The sequence below is a fragment of the Stegodyphus dumicola genome, chromosome 4 (assembly GCF_044657685.1).
Source record: "Stegodyphus dumicola isolate Sdum_Otavi_A_Nest chromosome 4, ASM4465768v1".
NCBI lineage: Eukaryota > Metazoa > Arthropoda > Arachnida > Araneae > Eresidae > Stegodyphus > Stegodyphus dumicola.
In genome coordinates, this window is record NC_140771.1 from 56208127 (window position 1) to 56234811 (window position 26685).

General features: G+C 33.7%; 1 protein-coding gene across 5 annotated transcripts in view; it reads left to right on the forward strand.

Moving 5' to 3' along the window:
• Positions 1-25866, forward strand: part of LOC118188716 (Na(+)/H(+) exchanger protein 7-like) — a 329360-nt gene extending 303494 nt beyond the window's left edge. For 3 of the 5 annotated variants that reach the window (XM_085814914.1, XM_085814917.1, XM_085814915.1), the window contains 6 exons: positions 9160-9228; positions 9443-9612; positions 19105-19137; positions 19385-19414; positions 21496-21638; positions 24925-25866. In XM_085814914.1, coding sequence (XP_085671040.1) covers positions 9160-9228; positions 9443-9612; positions 19105-19137; positions 19385-19414; positions 21496-21638; positions 24925-25380 — 901 coding nt within the window. In that variant the 3' untranslated portion in view covers positions 25381-25866. The remainder of the gene's footprint in view (positions 1-9159; positions 9229-9442; positions 9613-19104; positions 19138-19384; positions 19415-21495; positions 21639-24924) is intronic. The other 2 variants (XM_085814916.1, XM_085814918.1) reach the window with 2 other exon arrangements.
• The last annotated feature ends 819 nt before the right edge of the window (positions 25867-26685 follow it).

The following is a 26685-nucleotide window of genomic DNA, read 5'->3' on the forward strand; positions in this document are numbered from 1 at the left end:
ATATAAAAATTACGTAATAAATAGGAAGACAAATATTTAGAGCCATATCACACGTTAAAAATATTTTAGTTGAACAACTTTTTAGCGCAGTTTTTCTGCTTCTTCACGTAATATAAAAACAGAGCCAATCTCCACGATCCCCATATAAAGAGAAAACTGGTATTCCATTCCAAACTACAAAAGGTCCAAACTACAAAGTCTACCAACAAAGAGCTCCCTTCGAGTTGTTTGACTCGATGCTGATAGTTGACTAGTTTTGCAACGTTTTATGGATGGGAGCAAAAAATCATGGGTCTTTCTTTCATTGATAAAACCTCCGAAGCAGACGGATGTATCATACTTTTCATACGAGCTTCATTTAGTGATTTTGTAATCTATTCAAACAGAGTTTGCTTCGTGTCTTCGGTTTAAAAGGCTTCAAGTGAATTAAAGTGGAAATATGAAAGAAATTGTCTCTGATATTATCAGGGTCAATGTTCCTTCTTACCTTCTTCGGGAACATACAAGGACCTGACTCGGAACAGAGAGCTTACTAAAGCTATGTTCACTAATTGTGGTAAGTAGACAGGATACAGACGAAGGGTATACAAAACCCTTTATTTTTCTCTATATACAATAACTTCCGTACTTCGGAATACACTGACCCGCTACTTGGGGTCTAACGTAAAAGTATAAAAATAAAACTAAACTCTAATTTAATTTTAGAATAATAAACGTGGAAGATTGGCCTTATATTAACAGGAAGCGTATGTAGTACAGAGACTGTGAACACTACAATACGTTTAAATTTATCAAGAGGATTAAAACCTCTGGCCTGGAAGGCAAACAGCAACTGCGTAACTTCTAAGGTAAGCGGCCTGCTTTGACTCACTGCTTCCTCTCTCTCGCTTGGCAAAAGGCCACAACTTAAATACTTGGCGTTCGCCAGACAAACTTTGCATAAAAACCTTAACGCTTATAATTCTGGCCGGAAGTAGAAAATAAGAAGTGATAGTAAAGATTTAAAATAAAAATAAACGTTAGTAAAACTTAAGATCCTTACATACTTCCCGCCAGAGTTAATTAGTTTGAAACTGAGGTTTAAAACGACCTTGTTGAAAACTTTTAGCTCTAGAATCTAACGCGAGGCCAATCTTTTACAAACATACTTCGCTAGAAACTAGAAATTTAAAAAGAAAGAAATTTTTTTTTTTTTTTTTTTTTTTTTTTTACAATAGCAGCTCCCAGGATATACAACATTTTTTTTTCATCTGTACTGCATCTAAACGGGAGCTTTTATTCAATTCTGGTTCCTTCCAGAGATCTGGAAGGAAAACTAGTTTAATGAAATGTTACACAATGAAATGGCAAGTAACATATACAATTATACTTCTCTTAACATTCTTATTTCATTCATGACTATTTTAATTATCTCTCCCCGTGCTCTCTGACATGTGTTGTAAAAGAACACCAAACACGAATGTGTTTCTGTCTACGTGTTCCACACTTCCTCCTACAATCAAAACACTAACGTGTTAAAATTCAACATAACAAGACCTCTTAACACACCCTAATTTCAACTCTAAACCCTGAGGTACTATTCTGAAAGTGGCTAACTCTAAAGTGTAGCGTCAGAGAGCCTAACTACATCATTCAACCTTTAACACATATTCGCTATGATTTAGTCTTTTTGCAGTCACACGAATAAAAAAAAAGTTTTAACATTCCCTTTTACCATATCACGGTATTTCTTAACATTTAAAATAACAGTTCACATTGTATATAAGAACATATCAACATGCTGTTAATTTTACACATTTGGAAACATACATTAGGAGTACCTTGTTAACTTCTATTCTTTTCAAAGCAAGTGCCAGTTCTTTCTACATTGAAATAATACATTTCAAAAGTCTTTCAGACTAAAACTTCTTTCTTGCTAGAATGTTTTAAATAAAATTTATACAATAACTTTTTTCAATATTTAAGTCTTTACACAACGCTATTATACATCAACTTTAGTTTTACGCGCGAGTAATTGAAAAACCTAATACCAAAATCGGTAACAACTCATTTCTCGCCCTTTTGGCGATAAAGGTAGACCTCGCATGAGGTAAAACTTCTTGAAATCTGCCACTTGCAGTAAGAATGAAAGATTAACTTAAGTTTGCAAAGTAACATAAAATTTTACTTATCTTTGTAATATTCGGACATCCTTTTCTGGGCCCAGTCTTTAAAGGTGCTGCAGACCGTAGCTTGGTTGATCCTCCTTCTTGTACGGGCTCGCCCTTCAGTGCTTTCCTCTGGAAGCTTCCGTTTTTCACCACTACGGCCACCCTTGAACATCTTCCTTTTGTGCTCTGCTTGTGGTCTTGGCCGTTTGAAGGCAGCTGGTCTTGGTGGAACCGGGAAACTTCTGTCGTGATCCTGCTTGGACCTCGTTGTTGGCCGTTCAAATTTTTCTTGTACTTTTTCCTCCGCCGCTGATGGCCCTTCCGCAGTTCGGCGACTTTTGCTGCGGAGAGTTCTGTCGGATGAGTCAATCTTCCGTTTCACAGCCGGGTTATAGTTGCCGTCCTTTCTCCCGGTCTTTTCCACATACGTCGTCCTTCTCCCTTCTTCATTCTGGGGGTGTTCGTGAACTCTGTTTTTTGGACGGTGGAACGGCTTCTTTTTCTTTTTACCTTCAGTTTTTCCGCGGGGCAATTTTCTTTTCACTTGCTTCTGTCTCTCATTGGCTTGCCCTTGTACCTGTCGTTTTCCCACCTCTGGAACTTGTACCTGCGGTGTCTGCCGTACCGGATCCTGCAAAAGATCTGAAAAGATTTGCATTTTATTACGATCGAAGTAGGGCTTGATTTGATCAATGTTTGCGGAACAGGTTTCACCATTTCTTGCCTTTAACACTACAACAGCGTGAGTTATTTTTTCTATAACATATGGTCCTTCAAAGCGTGGAAAAAATTTGGCAGTTTTATCTTCTGGTGCTGAAGAAAGTGAATGCTTAATTTTTAGTACTTCATCCCCTACTTTATAAGTTACTCCCCGTCGTTTCAAGTCATAATACAATTTTTGTTTTCTTTGTGCTACTTCCGTATTCTTTTTTGCTTCTTTTATTAGTTTTTCTATATCACCCATTTTAAATTCTGGGGCTCTTTGTTGCACATAAAATAGTTTATCTAACGGTGTTATAACCTTTCTGCCTAGAAATAACTCAGCAGGAATATTGCCCGTTGTATCATGTTTTGCGGTCCTAAGGGCGAAAGCAAATTCATTGACATAGTTATCCCAGCTTTTATGAAAATTTTTAACATAACTACGGATAATTTTCACTATATTTCTGTTGACCCGTTCCGCTATATTTGATTGCGGCCGATACGGGACCATTTTTAAATGACGTATGCCCAGTTTTTGGCACATGTCTTCAAATATATTACTTACAAATTGAGGACCATTATCCGATATAACTTTTAGGGGCGCCCCGTATTTTAAAATATATTTATTTAAAATAGAATCGGTAACTAATTTCGCGGAGGCTCGTTTTAAGGGAACAATTTCGGTCCATTTACTAAAATGATCAACTATAACAAGGAGATAGCGACTTTTGTTTAACTGACTTTTGGGGAAAGGGCCCAATAAATCGATGCCGATTATTTCATTTGGAAATTCGGATTTAATACTATTTAGAAACCCGGCCGGGCGGAAATTAATATAATTAACGGCTTGACATGTTGGGCAGGACTGGACATACGCCCTTGTTAACTTTTGCAGTTCAGGAAAGTAGACTGCCTCGCGTACGCGTTGGATAGTTTTTCGAATACCAGCATGAGAAGCTAAAGGGCTGTCATGGAGCTCCTGCAGGATATTTAATCTAAGACTAGCTGGGATAACAGGTCGAAATTCGTTGTTGGAATTCGTAGTTTTTGTATAAAATAATAGACCATCTATTAGTTCGTAATGGGTCGCCCTATTTCTTATCGCCACAATGTCTTGGTGGCTAAAATTTTCAGAATCCTTCAAATACTCATAAATGCTTCCAAACTCAGGATCCTTACCCAGTTCGGTTATTACAGTTTCTCGGGAATTTATTGTACATGCTGTAAGCATTGCCACCTTTACGGTATTACCTTGTTCGTTTATTTTAATCCTTGATAGGGCATCTGCTACGATATTTTCCTTTCCGGGGGTATGCTTGATTACCAGATTATATTCTTGCAGCTTGAGTGCCCATCTTATTAGCATTGGGGATAAATTTTTCCCTGAGTACAATCTAGTTACCACCGCATGATCAGAGTACACTGTTATCGGCGCCTTTCCAAAATAGACTCGGAACTTTTGCACTGCTAACAGAACTGCAGTTTCTTTGTGTTTGATTTAAAGTTCGGCTAAAAAATGCCACGGGCTGCTGATTTTCCGAAAGTACCGCTCCTACCGCATAATCCGAAGCATCCGCTGAAATTTCTAAATTCTTATCTTTTTCAGGAAATTTCAACACAGGGGCTTGCGTTAATGCTTGTTTTAATTTTTCGAAAGCACTATTGGCTTCGGCCGTCCACGAGAATCTTGCCTTTTTCCTTTTTAATTTTAACAATGGCTCCGCGATAGCCGCAAAATCTTTTATAAAGGACCTATAATATGAACAAAGTCCCAGAAAAGAAGAGAGCTTCTTTGCCGTGTTTGGAGTCGGATACTTTTGTACAGGGATTATTTTTGATTCGTCTGTCTCGATCCCTTTTTGAGATATTTTGTAACCTAAATATTTTAATTCAGGGGCTGCAAATTTGCACTTTTCGACATTAACTTTTAGACCGGCCTCATTTAATAAAGAAAACACCTGTCTTAAATCCTGTACATGTTGGTCGAGATTATCACTAGTAATAATGATATCGTCTAAATAAATAAATGTGGACTTTCCAAGAACAGGTCTTAACACAATGTCCATGCATCGCTGAAATGTTGCCGGGGCGCCTGAAAGGCAAAACGGCATACGCAAAAATGCATAAGTGCGAGACTTGGTTATAAAAGCAGTCTTAGGCACGTCCTCAGGCCTAACCCCTATTTGAAAATAACCAGTCGTTAAGTCTAAAGTCGTCATAAATTTGGTTGATTTTATGTTCCTTAGAATTTCTTCTATGATCGGTAACGGATATACCGGATATTTCGTTATGGAATTTAATTTACGGTAATCAATAGCGAATCTCCACCTTTTTGGATGCTCCAAAGGATAGTCATTATTTTTCTTACATAAAACCACCGGGCTAGCATAACTACTTGAGATGGGCGTTATGATCTTTTTACTTAGCATATCGGTAATATGCCATTCTATAATTTTTTCCTTATTCTTATCATACCGGTATGGTTTTTGGCGAACTGGCATTGCATCTCCGGTGTCAATACTATGGTTAGTAACCTGAGTAAATCCTGGAATATCACTAAATAACGAAGCAAATTCACTTACCACTTGTCGGATTCTATCTTGCTCGTCATTAGAGAGGTGGTCAAGTTTTAACATCGGCGGCTCAGCGTTTTCTGTACGAACTGGTTTCATTGTCAGCTTAAGGGACGCTTCATTAAAATCCAGCGTAGCTTGTGCTTCTGAAAGAAAATCTATTCCTAAAATTAAATGTGCTTGCAGATTCTTTACTATAAAAAACATCACCTTTACTTGTTCGTCTTTGATACGGATATACAAAGGTACCTTACCTATGCACTTACATTTTTCTCCTTGCGCCGCTAACACTGTCGTATTATCCGAATTATATATGCGGTATTTGCGAAAATACTTCCTGAAAAAATCTTCTGCCACACAGGAACACTGCGCGCCGGTATCCAGGAGTGCGGTGGCTGGGATATTATTCACCAAGACTTCAATCTTCGGAAGAGTCAGATTTTTCACCATTACTGTATTTAACTTGTAGGAAGAGGGGTTTTCGTGACCTTCGGATTTCCGCACCCTCCCGTCAGCAGAAATCCGTTTTAGTTTAAATCCTTTTTTGTTTCCATGCTTTCCTTCTTTTTCCACTGGCCTTGAGACTTTTTTCCTGGGTTGCTATTGAACTGTCGACGTTCGCCGGCTGTTTTTGAATGCTCGGGTTTCCTTGCCCACTGATTCGCTTTCTCTCCGTAGCCGTGTGCTTGAGTTTGCTGTAATCTTGGCGTACCAAATTGGTTTCGCTGTTGATATTGGCGTCTTCTTTCGACGTCCGCCGTTCTTCTACTTTCAAACTGGATTGCTAGCTCAAATAACTTTTCCAGTGTAGTCGGATTTCTTAATTCAATAAAGTCTTGCACTTGGGGCAGTAACCTCGGCAAAATCACTTGAATTATTTCAGGATCCGGACGGTTTCCATACAAGAGTTTGAAAACGTGAATTTTTCTTAAAATAAAGCTCGAGAGGTTTTCGATTCTTTGTTGATATATACTAAAATGTTCCGTTTCTAATTTCGCACGATCCCTTACAACAGGGAAGGCTCTTAGTAGGGCAGTCTTGAAATTTTCGTAAGTATAGGTGGGACTTCCTGCTTGACCCAAGAGACTTCTGCCTATACATTTGAACCAGTTAAGCGCTTTGCCCCTCAAAGCGCTGGTAGCTAAGGTAACTTTTTGAAACTCGTGGACGGGGTAGAGCATGAAGTGGTCATCCAAATTTTCCAAAAAACTGGTTACCGGTGAGTTTCCATTAAATGTTGCTTCTGGTTTCATCGAAGCGCGCATGGTCTGGACGATGTAACCAAATCCTTCCAGGGCGGCAGCTGGCATTTCTGGATTCTGAGCCGTTTCTGCAGGCAGCACAGGTTCTTCTTGAAACTCGGCCATGGTTATTCTTCTACGTTGGGCGCCACTATCAGGGTCAATGTTCCTTCTTACCTTCTTCGGGAACATACAAGGACCTGACTCGGAACAGAGAGCTTACTAAAGCTATGTTCACTAATTGTGGTAAGTAGACAGGATACAGACGAAGGGTATACAAAACCCTTTATTTTTCTCTATATACAATAACTTCCGTACTTCGGAATACACTGACCCGCTACTTGGGGTCTAACGTAAAAGTATAAAAATAAAACTAAACTCTAATTTAACTTTGGAATAATAAACGTGGAAGATTGGCCTTATATTAACAGGAAGCGTATGTAGTACAGAGACTGTGAACACTACAATACGTTTAAATTTATCAAGAGGATTAAAACCTCTGGCCTGGAAGGCAAACAGCAACTGCGTAACTTCTAAGGTAAGCGGCCTGCTTTGACTCACTGCTTCCTCTCTCTCGCTTGGCAAAAGGCCACAACTTAAATACTTGGCGTTCGCCAGACAAACTTTGCATAAAAACCTTAACGCTTATAATTCTGGCCGGAAGTAGAAAATAAGAAGTGATAGTAAAGATTTAAAATAAAAATAAACGTTAGTAAAACTTAAGATCCTTACAATATCTCTCAAAATTATAATTACCTTTTGCATTTGTTTTATTAATTTCATTTAATTTTCGTAATACATCATTCTTAATAAATTTCTTATTTATCTATTCTTCATTAGCAAAATTCGTTACTATTTTTATTCACCCTTTTGTATTTTATTTCATTTTAGCTATTCATTGTTTATCTTTATTTATTAGTATTTTATTTATTTATTTCTGTTCGACGTTTTTGGTGGTCTTCTGTAATTCGTCTGCACTCTTAATTTTAGAAAATAAGCCTGGTTTTACTTGTAATTCATGATACTACACATGATAGGATTGTACTTATCTCACGTGAAGGTCGAGGTGCACTGGTGAGACTCTAGATAACAAATACTATAAATTCGCAACTTTTAACTTGCTAAACCTAAGAGGTTCGCCACAATTGCCAACCTTTTACAATTGTCTGTACGAGTAGTATACAGCTGAACGGTTAATTTGAATTTCACCATCATACTAGGCAATGAGTATCCCTTACGCGCAATTTTTCTGTTAGTCCACTTTGAGCAGAACGGTTAAAAGGAAAACATTATAATATCGTTATGAACTGCCAAGTATAATGTAAATAAAGGCCGCTAAAAAATTTCTCCATGAAATTATCCTTTCCCATAAAAAGATAGCCTTGGTGTGATTTGCAATAAATGCATCAAAAAAAATTCAAACCAGTCAGGTTCTTCGATCTGTATTGTTTCATGCGTTTACTGTGGTATTTCTGTACTTTTTTCACTGCGGTCAAAAGCTGAATGATATACGTATGTGTTTGGAATACATTAATCAGCCTTTGTGACAAATGTTAAAATTTGTCTGTCTGTTTATTAAATTTCCAGCTTTCTAACTTTATCTTACGTTCATTACTCTTCAGAATTGTTTTTGATGCTGAAAACAATTTGCTTTTTATGTTTCGGGACAAAATAATCTCCTTGAGTTACTTAATGGCCCCGCACTGTTTTAAATTTTTTGTTTTAATTTTGGACAATTAATTTTCACATTCGTAACCATCACAGGAACTCGAGGAATATTTCCAAAATAAGTGCCAGAACATTAAGAAACTTAAGAGAAAATTGAATTCAAATTCCACTAATAGGAATAATTAAGGCATAAAATATTTCAGATATGTCGTAAATACATCGTGAAGTAAAAATTTGTAGTGCTTCTTCTTAAAGCGGCCACAAAGTTGGCAAACTTAACGGAACATGAAAATTTCACACTTTGCAAATTCATTATTTAGAACAAATTACTTATTATTTAATGATTATTATTATTAATTATTTCAAACAAAAAACACGGAAAAGGGCCAAATAGGGATTTAAGACATTTTTTTTATTTGTAAGAATAGTAGTTTCTCGTACAGAAGAAGATAAGACAGAAATTTCCATGGCTATAAATTTAAATTAATAAAAGTTTTATGCAAAGTCCACCTAATTTACAAATTATAATAGGTTTAAAATATTTAGATAAATGTGTCTCTGTTTCGATAGAATTATTACTTAGGCTGCTTTTGATCGGTAATTCAAAATCGAAACCGTAAACCAATTCCAGCGATTTGTTACTTGCGCCGTGCTAACATTCGATACCGAAAATTAAAATCAAAAATATTAATTTTCGGTATCGAATGTTTGAATCGAATAAACAATGTTAGGAAAAAAATTATTTTTCATTCGAAAATTTTTTAATGATTTAAAAAAAGTATTATCTAAAGCAGCTTTCTTTATTACATGCCTTCATTTCCTTAGGGATCATTTTGCTCACCTCTATGGTCCTGCTGCTGCAATAGAAGATCACAAACCGCTTTTGTTACACAAGTAAGTTCCATTGTTGTTTCTTATGATATATGCACTGATACTGGTATTTAACACATTTAGTCCTTTGACCATTCCTGGCATAACGGGAACTAAGACATCAGTTCTTAGAATTCGAATTGAACACTGGTATTTTTAAAAGCGTTCATGAAATAATACAGTTTTATTTCACTGGGTGAGAATTTGTGACACGATATTTCTTGATATATTTCTCAAGAGTATCCACAGAAGAGGACGACATTTTGGAAGTACTCCCTCCAGTCGCCGAAGAGGAGGAAGAAGAAGCAGAACAGAGAGATGAAGCTGACATTCAAAAGTTAAGGCGGCATAGTACGAAATTCGATATGCAGGAGCCCGATGAGGCTAAACCTCTGAGGTCCAAAAAAAGTGAGTTTCAGATAATTTATTTACAGTTTTAACCTTCCCTATTTATATTCATGATAAACAAAAGTTAATGCTTGGTCTGTCTTATGACAAATTTATGAATTATTATACAAATTTTCATCCATATGACATTTATCCATATGGAAAAAAATTTTAACATTTTATGACTGCTATTTAGCAGTCATAAAATATATTTTTTATGGAAATAAAACTAGAATATTATTATTATTAAACTATTATTATAAAACTAGAATTCTGTGGAAATAAAACTAGTTAGCTTATTTTTAATAAACCAAAATAATCTTTATTTTATTAATGCTTTATTTTTATTATTAATTGCTTTATTTTTATTAATTATTATTAAATGCTTATTTATTTATTTATTATTTTTATTAATTATTATTAAATATTTATTTTTATTAAATGCTTTATTTTTATTAATTTTGATACTGTGTTACTTAAAGATGACAGCCCCTCCTGTTGCATATTATCTTTATTGCGAGTTTATTTCCCTTTGAGAGTTATTTAAAGTAAACCCAAAGCAGAACTAAAATAAACTGCACATGAATTATGAAACCAGAACTAATTTTTTACATTTGAGAATAAAAGGAAATTGAATTCATAAATCAAAGAAAGTATTTTTGCGAATATCCCAAATTACATTAAACTATTTTTAGATCAGAAATTGAATCAGCATCCAAATTCAGTTTAATGTACATTGTAGCGTCTTACAATTATGTTTGAAAAGTCTTCCTAGGGAAAGGTAAACCAAAAAAAAAAAAAAGGCTATACATTAGTCTTTCAAGAACCAGTGAAAGGATATAGGTAGATGTGCAAAGAAATAAATTGTTCCATATTTCTGTCAATTCATATCTTACTCTTCCACAACAAATATTTTCAACTGTCCATGAAAAAATGATCTTTGTTTCACCTTCGCTTAAAAAGATTTTGCAAACTTACTTGTAAGACGTTTACAACGGTTACCTGATAAAAGCACACTGAACGAAAGTGTAAGCGGCAAAAGCCCACAGAAATAATTCTACTATGATAATTAATTGCCCACAAGACAAATACCCACCTGAATGAAAGCGCACATAGATAAAAGCCCACACTGATAAAAGTTCCCACTGATATAAGCCCACATATATATATAATCCCAAGTTAATAAAAAGCCCACATGAATAAAAGGACTATTGGTTTTTATCAATATAAAATGTATTTATGATTGTAATTATAATAAATGGAGTATTTGAGTCTGATTTTTTATGTCCCACAAATACGTCTGTTTATATATTTTATCATTATTTTATTTGTATATGTTATTAAGATAAAAATAAACTTCCCTGCTTTCTGGTAAAGTAGTTAACTATTATACTTCGATGATAAATCTGAGGATTTTATTTATTTATTCATTTATTATTTTTATTTTCATCTATTTATTTATTGTATGTGTGTGTACGTGTGTGCGAAAGCGAAAAATATCATTATGAAGTTCCTCAAAAGCTATTTTTAACTTTATATGGCTAAGACTAATTATATGTATGTGTCAATAATAAGAAATGGGGTAAATGTTATTTAATCCAAGAACATAATAATTTTTTATTAATTACAAAGGAATACTTTATAGTCTCCTAATTCGTAAAATACAATGTAAAGTAGAATACTCGAGGACTTAGCTACCCAACCAAAAAAACATAACCTTTACTTTATTCTTATTATTTTAAAATCAAAAAAGAAATGAAAGGAATCATTAATCTTCATTTACAAAAATTACTTTCGTTTTAAAGAGAAACTATCTTTTTCATTTTCAACACAACATTGTAGGGACAGGCTATAAGCTTGTGTGACAGTATAAATTTATTGTCGGACATCATACGTCACTTCAGCTTTTTCGAATTATTGTGCCGAGAGAGATAGTTTAAGAAACTCAGATGGTACAAAACGATTTGCTCAATTTCCCGGGTTTCTGTCAAATAAATTTATTCATTGATAATCTACTTTTAATTATTTGGTAAGTATTAGACACAGCCTTTACGAAAGCAGCTGTTTGTTAAGTAATGCAGTAAAAAAGGCAGAATTCTCAACACAAATATAATCCTCAAAACGCAAAATATGTTTCATGTAAGCAGTTTCTCAGTGTTGATTTAAATTTCTGGAAAATGATTATCATATTAGTTACTAGCGGCTTCGCTGCCAGCCTTCGTTTGGCTTTTAAATGTACCAGGAAAATAGCTGAAGAAAACACCAAAAGTTAAATTTAAAAACTGCGTAGAATTTTAATCTGCAGAACAACTTCATAAAAAAAAGTTATTACCTATAACAAAATTACAATGAAATAAGCAATATCCCTTAATACAAATATTAATTGTCCTAATAAAAAAATTAACCAACTTTTCGTTGAAGAAAAAAAAATCATGCAAAACTTTTCAATATCTTACAAACAGTGAAATAAGCAAAAAATAACATGAAAGCAATTCAAAAAACATAAAATTCCGCGCAGAATTTTACTCTGCAGAACAAATTTATCAAAAAAAATCAATAAAAATGTATTATATATATAAATGACAATTAAATATGCCAATCTCTTAAAAACCAGTGACATAAGAAATACGGTGAAAAAATTGTTGCCAAACCCATATTTCTAAAAGAATGAAACCATTCAAAATGATGCGATTTCATCAAAAATCTATCAGCAACAATAAGACAGTAAAATTGTTGCCAAAATCACATTTTTAAAGATGAGAGCTGTGAGAAGTGTACTCAGAAGCTTCATTTAAAAAATTTTTTTCTTCATTTAAAAAAATATTATCATTTTTCCAAAATTTTTTTTTAATGCAAAATATTATCATTTTTCCAAAATTGTTTTTGTAAAAGCAGTCGCAAGGATGAAAGTTTAACGTGTCCAAAAATCAAAGAAAAATAAACTGTACATTTTTTAAAATAAACTTTTTTAGAAAAAATCCCGTTGAGAAGGTGTTAAGCTCCCTTTGTTAAATAAATTCGTATTGAATCGGTTTATTGAAACACGAAATTTATTTAAAGTTCGTAAAATAGCTAAGTGCCTACGTTCCATGACGATGTAAAAATGGAGTGTGTAGAGTAAAATCTCGCTTTCCTATAGCCCATTAGGTCTCAAAATGACGCGATTTCGTCACAAAACGTAAAAGAAAATAAAAAAATTCGAATTCGAATTTCGAAAAAATCGCTTCGAGGTGCACTGGCTCTTGTCTAGATGCACCTATGTACCAAATTTCGTAGCCGTGAGTTTATTAGCTTACGCGCAAGCGCAAACGAAAGACACACACACAGACTCTTTCTTTTATTATATGTAGAGAAGAGCTAATTGAAAATAATTAAAAAATCTTTTAATCAATACGATATTGCCACAACTTAAAAAAAAGGCAAACAGTTTCCTGAAATTTGATTAGTATTACAAAACACAAATAATTTAGTAATAGGAGTTTCGTACTTATACTAAGCTTCCAAGTAGTAATAAAGTATATTATTACTTGAAGTATAAAAAATCACGATTTTAATATTTCTAATAATTACTTTTATGATATTGTTACGAATTTTGTATTTAGTTTGATGTTTTTAGTAGAATTATAATTAAAATTGCAATGCAGCGCGTGACAAATTTTACGAGATAGCTACGCCGGAAAAGTAAAAATACAAGAGCACATGCATTTTAACATTGAATAAAAGGTTATCTCGGTATTTTTATATTTAATTTGAATAAATGTAATTGACTACTGTAACCATAATTCTACTCTTTCTGCTTTCCAGAAAACTCGAGAAGCAGAAATTACTAGAACTCTCTCGCGACCGACTTGAAAGCTTTAAAAAGCGGAAGAGAGACATCTCAGCTCAGTTTTTTAGTTAGCTGCTGATATTATTGCTGATCGGATTAGCTTTCTCTGTGCTATTTAACTTTTTAGTAGTTTAAAGTATAGCTACTGATTATATTGCGTGATACTGTGGTATGGTATGAATATCTCTGAGGAAAAATCCAGCGTTCTGTTATATTTCTTTTGATAGGAATAAATTTTATTAACCTTTTATTGGACTTGTGCCCCACTTTCTATTACGAGCCCGTACTGTTACAAGATATGCAGCACTTTTTTGGTCTCAGGAGTGGGATTGAATAACAAGAGCAGCAATGAAGGCGCAATTAAGACAGCTGATGGCAGCCTTTGCTGCATTTAAAGAAGAAATGAAATATTCCATTAAAAAGATTAAAGCTGGTCAAGAATCAGTTAAAGATTAGATGAAAGCCGTTCAAGAAAAGATTGAAGCAGGTCAAGAAGAAATGAAAAGAGAAATTACCTGCATAATAGAAAACAAATTTGAGGATATGGAAAACAGAATAAATGTGATTGAAAATAAAGTGGGACACACTGAAGAAAACGTTTCTTCTGCCAAAGGACAAATAGAAAAGAGTTTCTGCCGCGGAACAACTAATAAATTACATAGTTTGTTCTGTGAAAGAACAAATAAAAGAGAGAGTTTCTCCCGTGGAACAACAAATTGATGACAAAGTTTCTGCAGTCTCCAAAGAAGTTGATGCCTTAAATTCGCAGCGATGGCGGGGAGCAATTCTGATGGTTTAAAATTTGATCGTGCCTGAACGTCCCTCCTTGAAGTTGTGCACATATGATGGGAAGACCTCTTGCAAGTGTATAAGCTCTTGGCAATTTTCTATAGTGGCAGAAGCGAATGTATGGGGTCCCCAAGCTAAGGCCTGCCATCTCGCCGCTTCTTTAAGAGCAGACGCAGCGGACAGCCTACAGACTCTTCTCGAAAACAAAAGACTAGATTTCGAAGCTCTGTCCGGCGCGTTGGAGCTGCGCTTTGGGGAGAAGGGTTTAAAAGACTACAGAAGGCTTCAATTAAATTCCCATCAACAGAACCCAGAAAAACTCTCCAGGAACAGCCCAGCGAATAACTCGTAGAGACCGCCACCCAATCAGAGCTGCCCTAGTCCAAAATCCAGAGGATCAAATGGCTGCTCGCCTAGACTATTTAATCATACAACTGAATGTATTGAGACGGAATATTGGTGATAAGAAGCCGACCCTAAAGTGATGTAACTGTGGTGCTGAAGGCCACATACGACGGAACTGCAGAATACCCCAGGGCTCGGAAATTAAGACCGCACATATCAAGAAGGAGGGAAACTAATTAGTGGCCATAGTCGATGGGAGGAGGTTGCCAGGTAATGAAAAGCTCCAGTTTAAAGCGCTTCAGATTTCTGCAATCAGTGGAGGCAGGAATGGACTTTTCATAATGGGACATATGAAAACAGTTCCTTGCAAAATGACCATCGACACAGGAGTCAATGTTACCATCATTCGAAAAGATTTGCTCAACAACTGAAAGATAATCTCATCTGGACGCCACCCTTCGTTACCCTCCAGACAATGTCCAGACAAAGATTGTTCTGATTGTAGACAACTCTTCGGTTCAGACTTCACTTAAAGTTTTAGTGAAAGATAATGTATCCATATTATTCTTTCCTCCAAACTGTACGTCCATCATTCAGCCTATGGATATCGTAATAGTGCGCGCGCTGAAATGCAAATATAAAGTAGCATTTTTAAAATCCATATTAAATTTCGTGAATAATGGCAAAACTATTCAAGAATTTTAAAAATATTTTAGGATAAACTCTGCTGTGTGGAGCATCGCAAGATCGTGGGAGGATGTGCCTCCAGATTAAAAAATGCTTGGCATAATTTATGGCCAGCTACCATATTTCATGGCGAGGATGATGAAGATGAAGATGATAGCCTCTAATTTGAAGACTTTCGGATATCGCAAACTAAAGGTGAAATTTTCCAGTTAATGGATTTTGTAAACAAATGTGAAGAAGCGGTAATGAATGAAAATGATATAACAAAAATTTTTCATTGCGATAATATTGCCCCAATCATCAATCAATTAACAGACGGCGAAATCTGTAGTGGTTCTAGATCCAGAAAATACCGCTACCGATAGTGAAGAAAGTGGCAAAGAGGTTATTGAAAACGAAAAGGTTTTGATTGATAAGTTAGTCGGAATTCTTGACACGGCAATTAGTGGACTTGAACAAAATGGAACTTTGTAAATGAACAAGAAATTTTGTCTGTCTATAGTATTAAAGAGAAAGTATTAGCTCAAAAATCGAAGGAACTTAAACAACTTACATTGAATCAAATTTTTAGTAAAGTAAACAAATAAATATTAATCTCTCTCTCTCTTTTTTTTTTTTTTTTGTTTTTGTTTTGTTTTGTTTTGTTTTTGTTTTGTTTTTGCAAATTTGGGCATCATTAGATCATAAATGCTTCAGTATTTCATGAATTAACGATTTCATATTTTTAATTTTTTAAAATTTCTACATGCCATCTTACTAGATTTAAATTGAGGATCTAATATCCGGAAAAATCCCAAATCCGGAATCGCTGAAGTCCCGACCATTCCGCATCTTGGACTTCCTACTGGATAAAGTTCCCCTTATGCACAAAATTATCCGTTAATTTTCGTAGAAAAGTCAGTCATGTGAAATCTTCAAAATTGCACATATAAATATCTTTAAGTTACATAAATGAGTGTTAAAGTATATGAAGATACGCAATACTACAAAAAAAAATCAAAAACAATAAAGAAGTACCATCATACAAAAGTTCAAACTTGGTAAGCATGGAAGAATCAATCATGTATATCTTTTTAAGTAAAATATGAAAATATCATTGTGCTACATAAAAATGTGTGAAAATAAGTAAAGATACTAAATAATATCAAAAACTCTTAAAAAAAAAAGTCCTGAAACATCATTATGCACGAACTCAAAATTAGTATAGAAAAGTTAATCATGTAAATTCTTGTAAATTACATAAGAAATGACTTTAGATTTTATAAGGTGTGAAAGAGAATAAGAATATATAATAATATCGAAAAATTTCAAAAACAGTCAAAAACCACCTTCACACACGTATTTAAAGTTTTGAAGATATAACAATCCAACGCCCAAATTTTTCTATACTAAGTTAATCTTTGACCACAATTTTCAAATTAAATACAGAAAAACACTAATTCACACCTATTCTGCCGCTCATTTTGAATTAATAATCTATAGATTGTCGAAGTGAAATGTAAACACGTCCATCAGTTAGGCGTAACGGCTCCAGCGTAGCAGGCAGTTCAAAATTCACAATAAACGCCGTATAATTGCACAAATCTATATAAAACAGCATTGGAAAGTTAAACAGAAATTAACACCAAAACCCAATCTTATGGTCTTATTTACCACATAAATTCACAAAAATCAAAAGCGCGAAAAACACACAACTGCAAGGGCACCCCGTGTGCGCAGTTAAGACACTCATAAGTTATTTTCTCCTTTTCTTGCTGCATGCCTTCGTGGTATAACGTAGCAAAGTCCAGTTTCGAGTCCCGGCAAGTGGATAATGATTCTTTTCCATGAAGCTTTGGCGATTGGGTCCCCTAATCCCCAGCCGCCCTTTAAAAGGGGAAGTATATAAGGCATTTTCCTCCTCCTTTCTGCATGCCTTCGTGGTGTAACGGTAGCACACTCGGTGCGTATTCGAGAGGTCCAGGTTCGAGTCCCGATGAGGGCATTATTTATTTTTCACTTCTCCAGCATCAAAATAACCTAATGACTCTACAACCTTTATATATAAATTATTACAAAACCCTCCGGATCATTTGAAATAGATCTGTAGTCGTCGGACTTTACGCATATTCTTATTTTAACTGTATTTTTATAATGAATTACATAATATTTTCATTAAAATATTTCATCGTATTTGGTTAACTTATGGTTTTTGAAAAAAAAATATGCTAATGGTTAGCAGAAATGTGTAGTTTCTCATTAATATATAATATAGTATATAGTATAAGTCTCTGTTATATTGTAACAGAGACTTTGGAGTTTGTAACATTACCATCTATTTTTAACATTGCACGGGGTAAGTGATCATTCTGCTTCCGAGTGTATTACTACAGTCAAAACTGGCAAGGATGTCATTGCAAGATAAAGCAGTGCATGAAGAATTCACTGCATACATTTCCGAAACTGGTATTTAAACCGTGATACGAAATTGTGTTTCCTACACTTTGTTTTTGAGGTAATCGCAAAGCAACTAATCAGTTGCAGCTAAATCAGACTGTCTATCCAAAACCTCCTGGAGATGACCATGTAAATTTAGCCAAGTCGGTGGTGGTTGTTCCATCCTGTTGAAAACGCCACTCATGTTTTCTAGAAGCTATGGCATCTTGAACCAAGTTCTGAATCTTACGTTCAACATTTACAATAATTATTTCACCTGGTTAATTTTCAAGGAAATATGGTTGAGTAATACCAAACTCCATACTATACTGTCACTTTAACACTCCGGAGAGAGCGTTGATGTAGTTCTTGTGGATTCTGTAGAGCGGGAATTTTATGGATTGAATGGATGATTCTACTTTCGTAATACGATATTGGAGGGATCATTGCTCCATAGAAATCCCAACTATATTGGATTGCCTATAAAGTTATGGTGACCGTCCTTATATCGATACCATGTAATGAGCACAGTGTAAGGTATTTTCTCCCTCCTTACTACGTATCTTCAAGTGTAAATGCATGCACGTCTGTCGGGCACTTGGGAGGTCCGGAGTTCTCGACTGCCATTTCTTAAGAATGTTTTTTCGAATCCCGGCGAGAACATTGCATATTTTTCACGCTTCCTGCTTCGAAAATAAAAAACGCTTCATGATTTCTCTAATATTTTACCCATTCATGTTTTTAAAAAATGTTAGTTGTTTCTAAAGCATTCTACATAACTAGGAATATTTTTGATAAAGTTTAGATACATTTTTTTAAAAATCTTTTAACCTGTTGGAAATATGTAGTACTTAAATTAAAATTTAATAAAATCCATTGTACTATCGAAATATTTGATAGCAAAATTCATATTTGATAACGTCTATTGCACAATCGGAACTATTTGACGTAGAGATTAAAATTTGATAGACTTCTTTATACTTTATTCAAAATTATGAGGCTTCATCGCTATTGAATTTTTGTCGATATTAATAATTTTTGTAACTTTTTTGAATTTGTGTATAAAATCCTCTTAATGCAATTTCTATGTATTCTCTGAAGCTGTTAGCGACAGAATTCACAGAAACTGCCATCAACGTCATTCACTGCATCAATGCTTATTTTACTAATGATTTCTTTATTCAGACAAAATGTTTTTTGAGAGAACGTAGTATCGTAATATCAGATCAATACAACATTTAAAATGGACGGTGAAATAAAATATGTCTTCATTATTCTTTTAATTCACTTCGTTAACGCAATTAATGATGTGGAATATGTTGATTAACTTGTATTTTTTAATAACTCGGATAACGTACTGCAATTAATATTATTTTATTTTATTTCTTGAAATCATAACAATATATTCTAATTAAACAAAAACTGATTATTCTTTTCTTTTTCATAAGCTGGTCGTTCCATCGTAAAATTTGCGATTGGGGGTAAGTGTTCAAACGATATTCACTTCTTTGCATGCTGCCAAACTCATTTCAAGAGCATGCAATGAGCACAATATTTTCGGATTTATGGTACATATTTGCATGAGAACGGCAGTTAAAGCTTCGAATATATTTAAATAAATAAATAAAGTGTGATAATGCTGCATGAAGCTGCAGAAGCTTGCAAAAGTGTACAATAGTTTACACTGTAGTTCATAGAAAGTAATCCGTTGGTTTTTTCTATATTAAGCTGCCAGGCATCTTCGGATACCAATACCGGGTAAGTTGCTTGCAGCTAGCTTTTAAGACACATTCCCTTTTGCAATATCTTTCTTTTTTAAGAATGTATTTTCTTATAAAAAGCAGCTTTAATTGAACTTGTGAAGTTAGAGATAAATATATTATCTGTTTAAAATATGCTGTAACAGAAGCATTAGATTTGAAGAGTTTGAGAAAGAAGGGAGCTATAAATTCTTGCATTTTGTTAACTTTGTGTTCTTAAAATCAAGAGACTGGATTTCAAAAATGTTTTATTTGCGTAATATGTAGAGGTCAAATGATTTCTCGTGCTCGCTGAAGAGTTAACTGTTAACTCGATCATAAATACAGCAAAATTAAATCCTCTGTCAGACTGCCAATAAATACCACAAGAAACAAGCAAACTTTTCCAAAAACTCACTTTTCCCGAGCCAGTTTAATTGATACGATATATTTTATAAATATATGAGGTAACTTTTCTTAGGAACCTGTTCTCGCCGACCAGTTTATAAAGTATATTTTCAGACGCAGCATTTTACTCCAAGACCCAGAAAAGTTGCTTGTAGCACAGTGCAACACTGTGCTACAGTCAGATTAAGGCTAACTGAAGTCATCAGAAACAAGAAGACATCTGGGAACCCTCTTCTACCCATGCAAATGATAAAGAACTTTAGCGAATATCAGTATCAGAGTTAACTGAAGGTGTTAATCTACACTGGTTAAGCATGACTAAAGTTACGAAATGTAACGGCCGACTGCGTCTAATAGCAGTTTTACAATTTGAACAAACAGTGACCCCTTTTTTGCTTGGACATTTTTCCGTAAGAGCACTTTAAAAGCAGAATATACGATACAACTAATAAAAACATGCACATTTTGGGAAAATACTACACCATTGTAAGATCTTTAGAAAAAGCTTTTTTTTTCCAGCTAGTTTGCTTATTTAAAAAAAAAAAAAAAAAAAACTTTAAAAAAATGCAAATGAAAAACTTTTTAAAAATTGGAAGCTGTTCATTACATTGTTAAAACTTTTGGGGGGAATGAAAACAGTTAATAAAAAGTGTAATCTGAGTCCAAAAATATTATTGAGCTCTCAAACATATTTATCGCAAAGCATTATGGGATGCGCGAAACGATGCAGCCTAAAACTAATATTGGCATAAGAACATTGAATACTGAGCAAAAAATAACAATCACATTTACCTGAAATATTTAGATTCTAATATTCTTATTTACGCCGAGATTGTCATGGCACCGTCAAAAGTTTTCGAATACTAAAACGACATATTGACCGTTATTTAAGGTGCAGCAGAATGAAGTCCTCAAAGCAATGCTTCAATCTACCAACCTTGATTCACAGTCAAGCTCACAGGTTAAAAACTGTTATCTTTTGGCTTCCGTTCAATATTTTTTAATAAATGAAACTGATTCATAATCCAGCTACTCACTTAATAAAGTTCATTCTAAATTTAATTTATTTTAACAACGTCTCAAATATTTTAATAATATAATTATTGCTTAAATTGAATCATTTTAGAATATTTTACATTCCGTTTACACGGAACTGCCTGAACTACATTAGGTATCTCAGCTTCCAGTTCAACCACGGTTCTCGAGTTATCCTTCTACAATCTATTCTTTAGGTATCCACACGAAAAAGTATCGAACAGTTACTTCGAAATATTACTTCACTACTCTTCGAAATACACTTCACTACTCTTGCTTCAAATGCAGTAGAATTCTTCTTCTGCATCTTTTGCTATGCAATAAAAGTTGTATTCCGCCATTCACATTCTTAAAACTATCTCAGCTATCTACTGCACTAAAAAAAAACTAGCATATTTATTTTCTTCTGAAGATCAATAAAGTTTATGTATACCATGATATAGTTTATAGTTATTATGAAAATGGTACTTTTAATTGTAAATATACAGGGCTTGGATTTAGATACCTTCTAATATTTCGGACCCTAGGGGGCCTAGGCCTCATCAGCCTAAGCAGTAACTAGGCCCTGTAGATATGCTTGTATCATATTTCATAATTATCAGTGCTTATGAACTGGATTTTATTTACTTACATGTATTTAATTTGATTTTATAACAGAAAGAAATTCTGAAGCTAGCGCTGTTCCAAAGCGTCCTCCACTCCTGAAGCGTCAAACTACACTGGCATTGTTTGCAAAGCCTCCTGAAGAAGATGCATCAAGAGTATTGCAAAAAGCACTTCTCGACAACCCCTACAACAAGGTAAAATAAGAATATTCAGCTCACACCGTGTCTATAGATTGCAATATCTTTATTTTAACATTCGAACTGTAATGTTACAAAAAGGTTTGTAATGTCTATACTTTAATACATGGGTTTATTCAATGACATCACTATATAATTGTAAAAAAAAACTCTTTATAATTACACAATCACAAAAATATATTAATTCTAAAATTCAGTAAATGGAGTTAAACGCTAAAATATTTCCAAAATAATTTTATTTATTCAATTTGCTATCGAACGAAAATAGCGGTAACTATTTATCAATAGTTTTTGCTGAAAAAATATCAGAATTAGATTTTTCTGACTCGTTGATATTTGCATTATTAATCAATAATCTAGCTCTATGTCACACTGAAATTAGTTCATCTTACCCATCTTTATTTTCACTGAATCATCAAACAATGTAGTAATGCAACTTTTTTTAATGAAAGTTGTATTTTCTGAGATTAGTTTCCTCATTTCTCATACCTATTATTTGACCTGCTTATAAATCGAGTATTAGCCTGCTAAATTACAAGATTTACAAAATGTCTATTATGCAAAATATTCAGTCATTATTCTTTCCTCAGCTAACCATTAGCTTCCATGCTTTCTCAAAATACAAGTTTCTAAAGTTTCAAAATGCAACTATGCATAGTTTTTCCATACTTAAATAAGAAGTTTTAAACATGTTTGTTTATATAGGAAAAATATGTCAAACAGTTATCACATACAAACTGTAAGGAACAACCAATTGCTGACAAATTTTTTTCTATCTATTTTGTAATTAAAATAATGCAAAATTCAGACTGCACATTTCCACTAATCAGCTGTCGCACTCAGTACACAATCTTTCATCGTCATCGTCATCGTCATCATCATCCAGAGTAACAGCTAAACCCAGTTTTTCAGTACTTCGCAGTCTATAGAAAAGTTGTACAGGTGTCTGTTGTTCCAAATTTTATGTGATAGCAGAAATCGGAATCAGAGGTATTCTGTTCTTTGGACAGGCCTTCATACGCACAATAAGATGCGATGAGGGACAAAAGAAAGCTTAAAATACGCATTTCTATACGTCAAACTATATTCACAATTTCATTTTTTACAAGAAAATGATAAAAGTATTAAATTTAACAAGAATAGGAAATTAAGAGTTTCCAGAGCATTTTGACCTGTATGAAAATTATGAGTACAGTTTTCCAAAGTTTCCAGACTGCTATGTCGATAAGTTATTCAGACCCAGGCCTCTAAATATTGCTTGGCTTTATTAACTATGCCTATCATCATAAATCATTAAACAAACTCATCTTTTTCTTACTTTATAAAATAAATATGAAAATTTATACTGCGTGTGTTTCTATGGTCATTCATAAAACACGTCTCCACAGTTCTATTTTAAATTACCATCTCTTTATTTTGAAATTTTCAGTCAGAGCTCAAGTATTAATATTAAATTATCTATTAGTTTCGTAGGAAAAAGGTAATCGCTTTAGTACCTGAAATAAAACATCTTTCAGTCAAATTCTTCTTAAAGATTAAGCTAATTAGAACCTTAATATACAGAATTTTATATATCTTAAGTTGTGTTCAATTACAGCATTTAAATTGGAGATGAAAATTTTACAGACATTAAATAATCATTTTCACTGATGCTTTCTTTCCAGTGAGAATATGAAGATTAAAATTTTAAAAACTAATACAGTAGCCTGGTTTTACTGAATAGAAGCTGAGTATCAATCAGATATCCCAATCAAGAAATGTGGTAGCAAGTAACAAGAATTTACATACTGTTATATGCCAATAATTAATTTTGGGGGGAGTGTAATTTTAGATCTTTCTCATAGTGTTCATAAAGTAAACCACGAAGGTTTTTTTTTATTTTTTTAGTATGGCAATAACATAATAAATAAAACACAATAAGACTGCAAAACAAAAAAGAAATAAAAATAAATTAAATTAAAATAAAAAAATTTCAATGCTAAGTTCAGAATGAAATTTCGAAAAGCGAAATATTCCGCTTAATCCGTTAAAGTTTGGAAAACATTAATGGCCAAGATGCTACGGGCCCTTTAAAATAGCTTGTACCTTATTCTTCTGAATATGCTGAACCTACTGAAAATGAATATTATCATCTTTATTACTGTTACCACCCCTAAATAGCGCTCTTGGAACAGATCAAAATCGTTTTAAATATCTCTTAAAACTACCATACTCTGACAAAATTTGACTTAATTTAAAAACTACTGAAAATTGATCAACTTTTATTCTCCGCAACATTGTTGGGAAAACCTTTTTGTCCAGGACATCCAGAGAAAATATTCCCTGTTCCAAATACAAATAACCCTTTCCTATAAAAACACTCCAGTGAGAAGCTAGATTACTGAGATTTAAATAAATATGAAGTTTCGTAGATAGTTTTGCTGCAGTATCGACTCTCTCATTCCCTCCATTGTATGTGAGAAAATAAAATTTAAAAGAAAAAATATTACTTAATTAATATGCATTAAGATTGTAATTTTTGTTTCGCAAATTTAGACAAAGAAGAGCTAAGTGTCTAAGCACCATACGAGTTTTAACCCACTATGAGACGGAATATGGGGTTTCGGACTGTCGGAATCATGTTTGAGTAACATCGTTACTCAAAGACGCTTCAATCACAAAATTCTCCTCCTGGATGACGGAGAGAAACTCAGTAGCTACCATATGGACACCGAGCGGCTACGATTATGTATTCCAATTGCAAATGATGTTGTAATGTATATGCTTAATATGCGTTTTCCTGGTACATATTTAAACGTAAATTATTAGGCATCTAATGGGCATCCAAAAAGCAACACTGATACTGAAAAAGTGAAATCGTTCCAAAAGCGATTCTTTTCAAACATCCAAAAACTGCGTTCTAAATATGTATTCTGTTTCCTATCGGAATATTCATTTGGTATCTAAAATACGAATCAAATCGATACGTTTGCATCTGACCTAGATATTGCAAAGCTGCACTCCTAGGAAATGCAACAGCTATTTATTATATGCAATATGGATGAAAATCTTTTGGATGTCTCTAATGTAAACAATATCCAACTAAAATAATCCAACTATTGATAGTTGACAGGGATTTTTTGTTTTGAAATATTATACAGAAAATTAACTTTATTCGCTTTTACAATCATCCGCTTTGCAAATCATTGAATAAAATACTCAGTTTTACGTTCAACATTCATTAATCAACTATCATAAAATCAAATCTGAGATTAATACATTTCTTTTCATTTTTCTATTTCAGTTTCATCACAAGTATAATCCGAATTTAGTGTATGATGAGGACCAAGACATGACAGCTCACTTGAGAAAACGACGCCTACGTGCAAGGAGGCTGACAATGTTAGCTATGCACAATAATAGCTTAGGTACACCTGAAAGAAGACTATCATCCACTGATGAAGAACCCGCTATTAATAATCCACTAGTACCTCTAGCAGCGTCGTTCTTCATAGAAAGAGCGCAAAGGCGCAGAGCTTTGAGAAAAGACATTCCAAAAGAAGCTTCAGCAGAGGCAGTGCCAACCACAAATAAGCTAACTAAACTAGAAAGGCAAAGTGCCATTTCAGGAACACGAGATTCTAATGGTGTGCTCACTATTGGGGGAGAAGATGAAACAAATGTAGAAATAGAGATCAGACCAGCCCAAGAAGGATCAGATAAACGTGAACACAGGAAATCTACGGAATCTGAAGTGTAATGATTTTCCATTTTAATGCGGTTTAAACTGCATCTGTCAAGTAAAGTACTTTGATAAACTTGTGGAGCGTAAACTTTAGGCAATGCGATGAACATTACACATCTTTAAAGCAAATGTAATAAGGTTTCTATACAAACCCAAAGGACAGCATAGGATGAAACCAAAGCCAGTTTTAATTCATTCCTGTCAACAATGTCTAAAATTAGGATTATAAATCAGAAAAAAATTAGTTGATTTATTATCTAAGAAACCAAAAACAAAAGGTTAAAAATTATATGATTCATCAAATGCACTGCCTTATTTTCCGACATGTAATTTGAGGTTTCAGGCCAGAAATTTATCTTCTGAAGAGTCTAATCAACTTATACGCCAGGTATAAAATAATAATTTATATTTGTATTTGGTAACCAAGTTAATGAATGTATTCAATAAAAGTGATTAATTATTTATTTATCATTCCAAATAAAACATTAAGCAAAAGAAAAATATTTTATTTATCTCTTTTAAATTCTTATTTTGCAAAATTTTACAAAGAGACCAAAAATATATTTGTGGCCCTCTATGTTATCAGAAATTTTCAAAAAAATCATTTATGCAGCTAAAACCTTTTTTAATTGCCTTATCTTTAAATCATAGTTGTAGATTTAATTGCAGCCATCATCATTCGAAATTTAAAATGTCTATTTATTTTTCTTTTATCTTCTGCCGCAGCATCTGCATCATTCTATATTTTCTTTCCATAAATCGACTATACCAAACAGAGAGTACTTTTAAAATCATGAAGGCTAAATGCAATCCATTTAAAAGCATGTGCATAACAATGCACACATTTTGACGATTTTCTTAAAAGTCTTTCTGCCATAACATCTCCAAATTGTAGCCTATTCTGATATTAACCTGTTTTTGAAATATAGGTGTTCAGAAAATATCTGGCAAAAATTTAAAAGCAGATACAGGAGACCGAAACAAGCAGATTTTGGAATGAAATGTGTATGTTAAAAAGGCATGTTGAGGTGATACAGAGGTCTACTGGACGGAAGATAAAAGCGTTCAGCTGGCATAAATTATTATTCCTCGTGCATTTTTCGAACGGTATGCATCGCTAGACTAATGCAAAGCTCGTCGACATAAATTTTATGTACGAGGCTGCAGTTAAAATGGAGTACTTAGCAAAAAGAGGTATAGAGAATGATTCCCGTGTACCTCCTATGAGCAGTTCCTCCGTTTTCATCTATAACTCCAGGTAAAATGAATGAGGGCGAGTTCTGCTTTCGGGTAACCATGTATATCACACGAAATCCGCTC